This window comes from Pteronotus mesoamericanus, unplaced genomic scaffold (genome assembly GCF_021234165.1).
Source record: "Pteronotus mesoamericanus isolate MK-2021 breed Mesoamerican mustached bat unplaced genomic scaffold, CSHL_Meso_final contig_116, whole genome shotgun sequence".
Lineage (NCBI taxonomy): Eukaryota > Metazoa > Chordata > Mammalia > Chiroptera > Mormoopidae > Pteronotus > Pteronotus mesoamericanus.
The window spans coordinates 41,208,687-41,221,690 of NW_026555027.1; the positions used below are offsets into that span (position 1 = coordinate 41,208,687).

At 32.6% G+C, this 13,004-nt stretch overlaps 1 protein-coding gene across 6 annotated transcripts in view; it reads left to right on the plus strand.

Annotated features, from left to right (window-relative positions):
- The window catches only part of FXR1 (FMR1 autosomal homolog 1), a 54,688-nt gene that overhangs the window by 39,818 nt on the left and 1,866 nt on the right, over positions 1 to 13,004 (plus strand). For 2 of the 6 annotated variants that reach the window (XM_054580970.1, XM_054580996.1), the window contains exons 11-15: positions 1,931 to 2,017; positions 3,322 to 3,529; positions 7,013 to 7,216; positions 9,102 to 9,302; positions 10,022 to 10,102. In XM_054580970.1, the coding sequence (XP_054436945.1) occupies positions 1,931 to 2,017; positions 3,322 to 3,529; positions 7,013 to 7,216; positions 9,102 to 9,302; positions 10,022 to 10,102 (781 nt within the window). The remainder of the gene's footprint in view (positions 1 to 1,930; positions 2,018 to 3,321; positions 3,530 to 7,012; positions 7,217 to 9,101; positions 9,303 to 10,021; positions 10,103 to 13,004) is intronic. The other 4 variants (XM_054580977.1, XM_054580998.1, XM_054580986.1 and 1 more) reach the window with 3 other exon arrangements.

Genomic DNA, 13,004 nt, shown 5'->3' on the forward strand with positions numbered 1-13,004 from the left:
GTCTGTACATCTGTCCATAAATTTTTCACTCATTAAATTAGAAAACCTGATACAAACTGATAATTTAAAAAGTAATTTCTTAAATTTCTAGCACATTTAAATGCTAAATTCTAGTGCAAATTGGAATTCTTTTGGTGTAATGTATCAGGAACAAGGTTTATTTTTTCTGAGTGCTGATTGGTTGTCTCAATGCCATCTATATAAATATAAGTAATCAGTTTTTAACAAGTTTTAAAAATTAGGAATTTAACTGAAATATCTGTTACAAATGAATTCATATACTCAGTAATAGTTTATTCTTTAAAATTTTTTATTGCAGCTTATAATAGTCACTAAATTATGCATCTTTTTACTTCTCCTTTGGCAGTAAACATTGATCATAACAATTTCAGTTCAGGGTCAAGGATTGTATTTCTCTTAATCCTTACAGATCATCTGTCTAGAATGATTCTCCTTTATGTATTTGGTAAAATCCTATTTTGTTTTTAACATCCCCTTTCAATAACACTAATAATGTTCTTACGATTTCCCCTAAGTTTCCACATCGAGGGTGGCATAATTCACATTCTAGCATATCACTATTGGCTATACAGTGGGATTTTACAAGAATGGTTAGTATCTTTCGCGAGATTGTGATGGCCTTTAGAGCAGGAATAAGAAATATGTATCCTTATTCCTTAACATAAATTCTGGAAGTTAGCAAGTGGATGTTATTTGGAACTAGGTAACTGGGTATGAAATTGGCTGGCTAATTTTATGACTTTGGGCAAATTGTTTGATCAAGTATAAAATTGGAACTTCTAAAAATATAGGGATTTAGTGTAATGTAGTCCCAGAAATATAGTTTGTGCTTAAAGTTTTTTAGATCTTTTTTCTCCCCCTCCTCTGACTTTTATTTACTTTGCATCCTCTCCTATTTGCCAATGAATTCCTGAAGACAGGGTCAAGACTTCCTCACTTGTAAGCCTACAGAAGATTCCCTTGTTTTTGTTTTCATAGTTGTAATTACTTCTTAAAAGTCACTACAGCTTTCTGTAAGCTCCATGATAGCTGTGCTTTGTACTGCATCCTTAACACCTGCCCTGGTGTGTTCCTTTCTACTTTTCACTTCCCATATCTTAAAAATGTCAGAGTAGTTTCTTACACAGAATCAAAAGCTCTTAAGCTCTACTTAGTTCCATAACTGTTCTGTGAAATCAAGAAAAGGAAGAGACACTGAAACCATTTGGGTCCATTTATTTATTTAGGCTTTACCCTTAGTTGATAGTAAGCTGGAAGTGTATTTTTTAAAGGAAAAAACCCATCAATTAGTTAATCTAATTACCTTCACCACTTTTTTTTTTTTTTTTTAAACCTTACACTTTCGAAAGTCAGCAAAGTAAACCAGGTCAGGATTAATCATTACTTTGACTTGTTTTAATACCTGTAACTAAGTGTATGCCCTTACAATTCCTTTGGTTTGTGTAAATATTTATACTCTGTAGGTGATACTTATGTTAATGGTGAGATATATTCCCTCCAAAACAAATAGGTTTTGTTATCTGAGCACATTATAAGGATAACCTATTACTGCTGAAGTGGTATGATACATGTAGTCTAAATTCATGCCAGCTTGAAGAAAAAATTCTTTTAAGAGTTGGTTTATATACTTAAAAAATTAGATTGAATTAGAAATTTAAAAGCCTGATATAAAATGATACTTAAAAAGTAATTTCTTAAATACTAAGCTGTAGTGCAAATCAGACAAATTATAGAAAATCTCAGTATTTCAAATTATATTTAATTTTTAGCAGCATATTTCAACATTGAAGTTAAACGTAAATTGCTGTGTGTTTCAGAAAAGTTTTCAAAATTTTATATGGGTATGTCAGATTTAGGCTAGAACTTTGTTAAAATATTCAATGCTTAAGGATATTGTGTTTTCTTACAGGGGATGGTTCCATTTGTATTTGTTGGCACTAAAGAAAGCATCGGAAATGTGCAAGTCCTTTTAGAGTACCATATTGCTTATCTAAAGGTTTGTATGCTGTTGACATTTATATCGTTGTTACTCCCTACATATTAAACTTAAGTTTAAGTTAATTTGATATTTGCTTGTAGTAAATTTCAAATCTTGTAATTTTAATTTAGGTTTAGATATGCATTGTCTTTTTAAAGAGGATTTAGAATTAAATGCTCCTTTGCCATATAAAGTGATTTGCCTCATGTACATTGTTCCTCTTTCCCTTTGAACTTTTTACATTTCTTTCCTTTCTCAAGAAAAGGTTACTCTTGTGTTCCTATTATTTGACCGTTGTCACTTATGTATCTACATGTTCTATACTAGAACTATTTTGTTTTTACTTTGATGTTTTGAATGTAAGAAAGTCACATACCAAGAGTGTAGACAGGCTTTCTTTGTAACTGGTATTATCTGAAACAGATGCACTATCCTCATAGACATCATTTTTTATAATTGTTAATTGTTATTTCTAATGTAGCCTGAGTTGATAAAGAGCAAGAGTTTTAGAAAAGAAATGCCCTGTAAATTATTAAATGTTGCATTTGTCATTTCCACTATTCCCCTTTTATTCCTGTTGTGTTTTTCTTGTTTATAGTGACTTCCTCAGCTGCTGTGTAGTATGTTTTCCTTTTATTCACTCATCATTGCTGTTCTTTCAGTATTTTGAAAGCACCTCTGATAATCTGACTCCTTTCTTTTAAAACTTTATCTTTTTCTAATTTAGTCTGGCATTCTAAGCCCATGTTTTATCTTCCAGTACTCTACTAAGTATTCTAACATTTATAAAGCCAAGAGCTTTGTTTAGAGACCTTACCTTCACATCCTGTGATGACCTCAATTACTGAACGGCCTAGTCTACTAGTTTACGTAGATCACAACTCAGGTATCATTATTTTGATAGGAAAGTAGGCTATTAATGGTACCTCTCACAGATTGGTAACTGAACCTCATTTAACAGACTTAACTCCTTCAAAGCTAAATATGGTAACATGGGATACTTACTAGCTATTTAATAAATGGGTTATTTTTAACACTTCTCTGTTCAGAATCCCCCTGAAGGAGGAGAGTCCTTTGTCTTTTTTTACATTGTATACCTGTTGTACTTACCATGGTTGGCATACACATGCTAAGGCATCAGTAAATGATTGGTGACCTGAATCAGCAAGTGACTTTGCAGGTTGTATTTATTAGGAGTACAGTTGTACTTGACCAAATGCCCAAGATCACAGCTGCTTTATTGGTAGGGAGTATAGCTTTAGCTTTAGGTTTTAAGGAAACAAAGTCGCAAATAAGATTTGCCCTTTATTGTTTTGATGCAGGAAGTAGAACAACTAAGAATGGAACGCCTACAGATTGATGAACAGCTACGACAGATTGGTATGGGTTTCAGACCTTCTTCCACCAGAGGGCCTGAAAAAGAGAAAGGATATGCCACTGATGAAAGTACCGTCTCTTCTGTACAAGGTTCTAGGTCTTATAGTGGAAGAGGCAGAGGTCGTCGGGGCCCTAATTACACCTCCGGTTATGGTAAAAAACCAATTTTTTTTGTTACTAGTTCTAGTTTAGGTGCTCCAATTCATTTTGCTTATTTTTCTTTAGTTAGTTCTTCACTTTATCTTGACTTTGATGGTGGATAGTTCTGAGGTATATATGTCTTAGTAGCAGTGATGGCATACTTTACGTTAATGACAGTATAAGATTTGTAATGTTCAAGCAACTATGTAATGAAATGAAACGTTTTTGTTAAGTTGGTAGTTCATGAAACTTGTTTTCCAGCCATTTCCGTTGTACAGTTGTATATATTTTCCAATAAAAATCTAGTGATTTTTTTTTTTTTTATTGCTAGATACTGCTAGGAATCATCTTTTGCTTTCCCTTTGATAAAAGTCAAAAGGAAAAGTATGCTAACCACTGTGCCAAGATCGCATATGACAAATATGTACTAGCTTTTAAAATACACTGCATTGGCTCATTCAGCAGTTGTAATGAGTGTTAATATCCCTGGAATTATTTTGTGAAATACAGCATTTCATTAAAGTGAAGGCTTTAAAAACCAGAACCTAATTAACATCTTTCTAAAATATGTTTAGTTTACTCTGAGGATGGGGCCTAATCCATATAGCAAGGGGCCAGTGGATGGGGATGCTCAGTAATTCTCTAATCTTAAACTCTCACTTATTCTTCTTCAGCTTTGGAGTTTTCCATTTTTCTACATTTGGACTTGGTGTTTAGCAGTGACCTGGTTTTTTTCTTCCCTCATTCTCTTTTCTTCCTCTTTCCTTCTCTTTTCCCCACTCCCCTCTGCTCATTTTAACTGATTTGGAAAAAAATATTTAATATCCAAATTTTATGTCATTCTTGACTGAAGTATCATTTAATGTTGCCAATTATGTCAATATAATACTGTTCATTTGTTGCAGAGTTTGAAGGTTAATTTTCCTTTCAAACTCTGAAAACCTGAAAAGCAAATTCTAGTAAAGTAAAATTGTTTTAGCATGTAAAGGAATGAGAATTGTGAACTATTATTATATTCCTTAAAATACATTTAATACAAAAGAAAACTAGTGATTAAATAGAAATTAAGTATATATTGAATGATTTTAGAGGTACAAACTACTAGTGCAAATAATCAGATTTGGCTTTTTGGATGGTAAGGTTGGATTTGCTGAAGAATTTTATAAGTCTCTGGGAAGTCGAGTTAGATTATTGATAAGAGATCAATTTTTGGCAAAATGCTTTTGTTGAAAATAAATAATAAATTTATATGCGAGTGTTAGAGGAATATCATCAGGACTGACGAAAACTTTTCAGGTTGTTCAGTAGATGGCACTCTTACCTCTGAATCTTTCCATACTAGTAGCATTGTATTTCTTGAAATAGCCATGGAACTAAAGTGGGTTGGAGAGAAATAAAATCATTTGAATTTGATTCTCAGTTTTCTTGTCCACTTAATATCAGAAGGATTTTTAAGGAGAGTCGTACATATAAGCTGTTTAAGAAACATTTTCTCAATATAACATCTCTGAAGTTGGTATGTGTCTTATAATGATGTCTTACAACTTTATTCGACATTTCTTTTTAATGGCACACAAAATATTATATCTTTGAATGAATGGATGACATGTGGATTTGATGGCACTTCAGCTATTAAGTTTGCATACATGATCATTGAAAAGGATCTGAACCATTCTCATAGGTAATTTTAGAAGTTTCAGGGGAAAATCTGGTTTAAAATTCTGTTAAAAATAGGCTTTTTTATTTGTTGGAGCCATTAAAATTGAATCAGTTTCATGAGTTATTTTTAAAGCTTTTAAAATAAATTTGTAAATTAATTCCGAAGCTCTTATACATCCCAAAGGTTTTCTTCTCTACTCATGAAATGATAAATTGCCCTTATTCTAACAAACTATCAGTTAATAAAGTTCTTTTTTTGCATTAGAAAAATAAAGTGTTTGGGAGACTCATGTTTCTTGGTGAGATTCTTACTCCTAACAAAGATTCAAATATGTATAATAGAAACTTATGTTCTTTCTAAAATATACTTCAAACTGATTATTTAATCTATTCTTACTGATAATTTACATCCATATTTAATAGTTTATAGAGAAAAAATGATGAATTGAAGAGTTACTTTAAAGGGGAAAGGAAGTTGGTAGGCTGCTTCATTTGTTAAACTTCACATTTTACTTTCTGCACCTTAGTACTTCTAACCTTCACACCTGAAGAGCTCTTGTGTTTTGCTTTTTATCATCAAATGATAGTGGCGTTTAAATGTAGGGGGTTTATAAGTTTATCATGGAATCTTACTTAACAAAGGAACTTTAAAATCATGCAGCAAATTTACTCAAGAAAAAATGGTTATGTTCATTGGTATATGTCTGGGGGAGTTTTAGAGGTATAAGACAGAGATCCATCCTTTAAATTTATCATAGACCAACTGAGAAGTAGATCCAAAAGGATGAAAATAGGAACAACATGTGGCAACACTGCATGATAGGTATACATTGCTTCTAAGGGAATGAGAGAAGAGGGGAGAGGTCTGTTTTCATTTAAATTTAAACCTAGAAATTTAACTGGGCTTTGAAAGAGAGATGTTTGGATATATTATAAAAGGAAAGTGTGGAAGTGGCATCCCAGAACTACCAAAGAACAGAAGTGGAAGTTAGTGTGATAGTACTTGGGTCACAAATCTGATGTAATGATGATGACATTATAGTCTTCTGTAGAATATTTACAGTGTTTAAATTTTTAAAAGGTCACTATTAAAATAGGTCACTATTAAAATAGGTCATTTGAAAGTTTGAAATGGTCTGTAAACTCTTAAAAATCAGACTGAACTTCTGTCTCATTGAAAATGGCTTTAATTCTCATCAGTTTGAAGTAGTCTTTTCTCAGAACAGCCCTTTAAAGTTCAGTAATTTCAAATACTGTATTCTAATTCAAGATACTTGCTCGCAAAACATTTTATGTACTGCCACTAAAACTTCTAGTTTATAAGAGATCATCTGTTATCAGAAACATCATGATTTCAGAGATGTTAAAATAAAAAGTGCCTCCTAGACTCAGTAAAATGATAAAAAACACTATATAATTATTTTTCTAAATATGATTAAATTTGCTTTTAAATACTGGGTAGCTGTTATATTTGTTATGTTAGTTTGATATTAAACCTAAAAATGGGGGAAAATTTTTTTTTAGTATTTTCCCATTAAGTACATTTTTATATTGTATATGTAATATTTTATATGTTTTCTGTAATGCTCTATTCTCTTGGCTGTGTTTCTGCACGTACAAACAATTCAGGTTTTAACTATCAATACTAGATATTACATTAGCATAATATTTCATTATTTTGTAGTTAAATTTCAGAATCAGTGTTTTTATTATACTTTTCTGTAGCAGCCAATTAGTAGAGTTATTTAAACAGTGATATACGGGAAATAATTTTGAAACTTTTTCACTTTTTTAAAATTCCTATAAAAATTGGCTTATGTTCTCTTCTTTCCCAAGGTACAAACTCTGAGCTGTCTAACCCCTCTGAAACAGAATCTGAGCGTAAAGATGAGCTGAGTGATTGGTCATTGGCAGGAGAAGACGATCGAGAGAGCCGGCATCAGCGTGACAGTAGGAGACGCCCAGGAGGAAGAGGCAGAAGTGTTTCAGGGGGTCGAGGTCGTGGTGGACCACGTGGTGGCAAATCCTCCATCAGTTCTGGTAGTCTTTTATATACTATGTCAGCATCCTTTCTTTGTAAATGTTGTAACTTTATACAAGTTAGTTCATTTCCCAGGACCACCCATTTTTGGAAGTTTCTCTTGCCACTCACTGTCTGAGGAAAATAGTAGAATGTACAGTACTATGAGGGAAAACCCTGTAGAGCGTTTTATCAATGAAGGTTTAGCTGGAATATTTGGGTCAGAGAAACTTCAGTTGGCTGGTTCTGTTTCTGTGGTTAGATGTTTATCCCTTCAATTTTGTGTGTAGGGGGGCGAGGGGCTTATGAAATTAGAATGTTTTTTTCCCCTTTAGAGTTTTTGAGTGTTACGCATTTGTTGGCCAGACAGACCCAGAGAATTCTTATGCTCAGCGAGAGCTAAACACCTTTTATACTTAATATTGAAAAGTAACTGAAAAAACATTCTTTGCTACACTGTGTACTACTTTGGAAACCTCGAAAAATTGTGACATCAACTTAAATTTTTAAAAGTTGTTTGAAGACTCAAAGTGTAAAGAGAAGTGTTTAGAAGACTGAGATTTGAGGTGTGCAAGCACTTTCTACCTTTTTTTTTTTCCTTTTTTGAAAATTCTAAATGCTATAACTTGAGTTGTAGAGTTGCCAGAATGTTCTTGTTTAGCATAATGGGCTGGGAAAAGAATTGTCAGGGATATAACCTTAACATACTATTTATAAAACTTTTAAGAAAACCACTGTAAGTGTTACACTATGACCTATGAAAGTTTATACAGTTTTAATGTTACAGAACATATGTATATATAATTAAATATATACCAAACATGCTTACAAATTAGGAAAAAAACTGGAACAAATCACAAAATTTAGAGATTTTTTAGCAGGTACTCTCTAGTTCCAGTGAGATCTTTGATCCCTAAAATTTAATTTATAGGCATTCAGGTAAATAGTTTTTATATTTTAGTAGATGGTTCACTATTACCAAGATTTATAAAATTTTAGTATGCTGAATTACAGAATAAATGTACTTTACTTAGTGCTTATGATTAATTGATAAACTTAGTGTCTTTTGCAAAGATGCTAGCTTGCTAGCTGTTACCAAAGGAAACTTAGAAAGGAAAAGTCGTGATTAGGTGAATTTCTTCTATAATTTGATTGGTGGAGGCAATAAATGCACATAGGACATAGGTAAGATGGGTATTTTTTTCTTACAAATTATATCTTAAAACTTTTCCTTTCCCACCCTCACCCCACCTTACCCCACCTTTCACTCTTTGTTTCTGGAGATGGGAATACTAGTCAACATTCATTTCCACATTCTGCTGTAACCAGTTAGAATTTCAGCTTTTTTAGTTTACTTTTTTTTTGTGTGTAGACTTGTTTTGATTGCTTCAGTTTGTAGTGACATTTATGGTAAGTTGTGGAGTGCAGGTGTTGAGTATTATTTGGGAGTAGTCTATTAATATTAGCAGAAAGAAACAACAGTCACCTTGAACTCAGTAAAGGAGACAAAATCTCTTTCTTAGAATTAATTCATATTAGCTTAATGTTTATTTCTCTTTATTTTTCTAACTTCTGGGCAGGATTAGCTAGGAATGTGAATGTCAGAAATAGCATGAAATAATACACTCTTTTGTAACATTTTCAAAGCAAGTCAAAAGGGAAATAGTAGGAAGTTGAGGTGTCTGCTCATCTTCTGCTTTAATTTTTCATTGCCATTTAAAGTTTTTTCATATTTGTTATTTTCCAGGTAAAATAGTGGTACAGAAAACATTTGAAGACAGTATATTTTTATTGGGGGAAAATGGAAGTTTTATCATTAATTAATATAGCTCAGTATAGATCAAAACATTCCTAATAACTGCAGCTCTCTTAAATGAATATTTCTTGCCTCTGACATGCATATAGTGCTCAAAGATCCAGACAGCAATCCATACAGCTTACTTGATAATACAGAATCAGATCAGACTGCAGACACTGATGCCAGCGAATCTCATCACAGTACTAACCGTCGTAGGCGGTCTCGTAGACGAAGGACTGATGAAGATGCTGTTCTGATGGATGGAATGACTGAGTCTGATACAGCTTCAGTTAATGAAAATGGGCTAGGTATGTAAGCACTTGGGGAAAAGATATATATTGTATGATAACTGTTAATGTATGATGCTTTTTAACAAAAATACAAACATGTAATTTGAAAATTGGATTTTTTTAGTGCTTACTTTAAACAAAGTTGATAGATTTGTGTCTATCTTAAATGTCTAGATCTTAGATTTGTATAGACAGATTATTTGAAACTGAGAGGGTTTATTAAAGTGCCCTTAGATGCCATTAAATAATACAGATATACAGACTGCGAGGCACTTAATACTCTTACAGTTCCTAAACCAAAATTGGGCTTTCAGCCCACCTTGTAAAAAATTATTATAAATGATACTAGCTAGTGAAAGTATGTATATTGAGTAGGCATTAATTTCCAAGGGCTAAAATGTCATTTACTTGGGTAAAAATTAAGCTGTTCTGGAGAGGAAAACTTTATTCTTGAATGATGGCAATTCTAAATTACATTAAGTCTTAGAGTTTGTAAGAGTTAAAACCCTCTTAATTTCCAGATGATAATTACATTTTGTAAATCTATTTGGAATGCTTAAAACTACAGAAGTATTCTTCCTGTCAGTAACTTATGTTGTTTTGTCTTCCCTATACATCTGAAAGGTTCTCTTTCCCCTTCCTTAAATCTTTGAAGGAACAGTTTTGTTTGTTTTTTTGTTTGTTTTGTTTTATTTCATTTTCATCAGAATAGTTCATGGTAAATTTTGCAATTACAGATGATAGTGAAAAAAAACCCCAGCGACGCAATCGTAGCCGCAGGCGTCGTTTCAGGGGTCAGGCAGAAGATAGACAGCCAGGTAACTTGAGTGGACCTGTTGACACCACCAGGTCATAAGCATGAAAGAAAATGTCATGTGTCTGCTTTCTAAATATATTATACTTACATGTACACATGTGTGCATATACATTCAAAATGTGCATTGCATAAATTGTTTACTCAACTAATAAGACTACTACTCCTAAGAAAATGCATTCTTCCTTGACACCATAAATGTTTAGTAACCTGTCTAATTGAACTAATGTTATGTCTCAATTTTTACATGGAAATACTGTTAAGAAGACTATTATTTTGTCCATTTGGCAGATTCTTCACACTTGAATTGGGGCCTGCCATCCCAGGGACTATATTGTAGATTGTGATTGAGGTTGATTGGCAAAACTGGGCAGCTTTTGCATGGTGCCTGCTTACCCTGTCTGCATTCAGCACCTCATTTTTGTGGGAATTGTAGTAAGAACCCACAGTTTTTATTAAAAAAAATAAATAAGAAAAATACTTGAGTGTCTTTTTCCTAATAAGAGGAATGCATGTTATGTTTCTGTTTATTGTAGTGTGATGCTTTCCCCCTACACCTACTAACTTTTCAAATTAATAGTACTTACTTAGCTTTAGAATGTTAATTTTTAAGTAGTCATATTTTTAGTAACTTTAAAGAAACCTGTTTGCTGTGTCTATATTATTTTGAACATAATTCCATTTCTTGTGTACAGAGAATCACATGTATATTCATAATGAAGAAATTGTGTGCACCAGAAATAAACCCCTTTAAAACTAACCAATTTTTGCATTCTTTCCAGAGCAAATTCTTTTTCTGTTTTCCCCAAATAAAGAATGTAAATTCCAGTATCTTTATATTTTAAGTTTAGTGGTTCTAGAGACACTTGGGAAAACCAGTTAAGGGTATTAGTTCCCATTCTTGAAAAAAAAAATTCATATTTTAAAGACAGTTATAAATTTAAAAGGGATTAACTATCAAGGATAGAAAGTTACCACAAAATATTTACTGTTTTTCCCCCTATTCTTTTCCCTCTCTCTTTAGTGCTAGAAATATTTTTTTGATCAAGTGATTGTATTTTGTTTTTTGAAGCTGGCACAGCAGTGAATACAGTATCTAACCATTTCTATAAATAAAAAATTCAAGCCATCACTATGGGCTTTACATAGAACAAATTACAGTGTAATTTATTAACAAGATGGGTGGTGGTTTATTACTAAGTTAGTGGACATAGAAGGAATAACAGTGAGTTAGATAAAGAGGATGCAGAAATTTCTGCATGGTATTAATTGAAACGGGTAATTTGGAGTTTTCAATAACATATTCCATTTTGCATTTATTTCTCTTTTACTCTTTGGAAAAACTACCTTTCATCTTTAGAACTCCTTGCCTTCCCCTGCCTGCTCTTATTCTCCACCCCCACAAAAAAAGAACCAAACCCAAACCCCCAAGATAAGATAGGTAGAAAAAGCACACGATTTTCTCACTGCCCGTGGTAGCATGCTATTGTAGGAAGGCAGCTTCCATCTAAAAAACATCAGCATTCTCTTTAAATACACATTTATTTAATCTGTTCTCATTTGCTTGAAATTTCTTGTTGTACTTAATGAAAATTAAATACTGAGTATTTTTTATTATACCTAAAATGTAACAATACACTTGTCCAGCTGATTAACTTGGACTCCTTAGAGGAAACTAGAGTTCAAATTATGTTGCACAAATTGCCTGTATTTTTTAGGTATTAGTTATAATATCTATTATACTGTTCTAGATATTATAACTATTAATCTGTATTGAACTTTTAAGTGACATAAAGACTGGCTATAAACAGGATTTTTTAAAAAATGTATCAGCTGATATTGTTTTGGTTTTACCTCCCCTTGGGGGAAGGTGAGGATCACTAGTAAATTTTTACTTTTCCAGCTAAGTGCCTCTTAATGTAATTGCTAAACTAATAGAATATATTATTCTATATATGTACATAGTGGATGAAAGTTTATAAGAATTGTCAGGGTGTCCAAGTAGATGAGTTCTTCTAGGTATCACCGGGGTCTGAATTATGGAAACTGAAGGGATTTATTAAGGTGCTCCCCAAACTAGAATCATTACTAGAATGGTTTTGCCACCATGTATGTAGACCTAATGAAGAAGTGGATTTGATCATATCCTCCCCAATTTTGGAAACCATTATTAAATGAATTTGTAATTCATTAACAGTGAATTTAAATGATTTTAAAAGCTCCAAAATGAGCACACTGAGTTCTTTATAATTTGAAAGAAAAGAGGCAATTTTAGGCAAGAAACATTTTTAATGGTGTTTCTAATAAATGATACGTATTAGTTCTGGGTTAAATTGTTTACTCAGATTTTAAAAATTCATTTAATAGTTCTAGACAGGTCTCGTAGCTTTTAACAGCATTAGCATTTCTATCAAAATGCTTAATTTTCATATAATTTGAACCTGATGGACCAACTCTCCCTGTACCTAGTAACTTTAATTTGAAATTTACTTGAATTTTCATTCTTTACATGATTAACCTGCTCCCATAACTTAAAATATACTGTATTTCATAGATTTTTCTTCACCAGTTTCTCATAGTTAATTCTTTTAAAGAAAGAGGGGGATTATTTTGCTATTTCTTCAAATAAGTGAATTCTAAGTTGCAAGTGCTCGGGGAGAGAGAATTTAGTGTATAAAGTGGGGCCAGCCCAGAGTACCTATAGACAAGAGGTCAATTGTGGCACTGGTTTGGCAGTAGGATGTTAGTTTGGGTTAATCTTTTTTCTATATCACTACAGCTATCTACCCACTTGCAAACACACACGCACTTCACTCAGTCCCTTAAAGATTGAAAGATTGGCAAAGGGGGGAGGGAGTGGTTAGTAAATGCATGGTGCCCAGTTCTTTGTGGTGATCAGTGTCCAC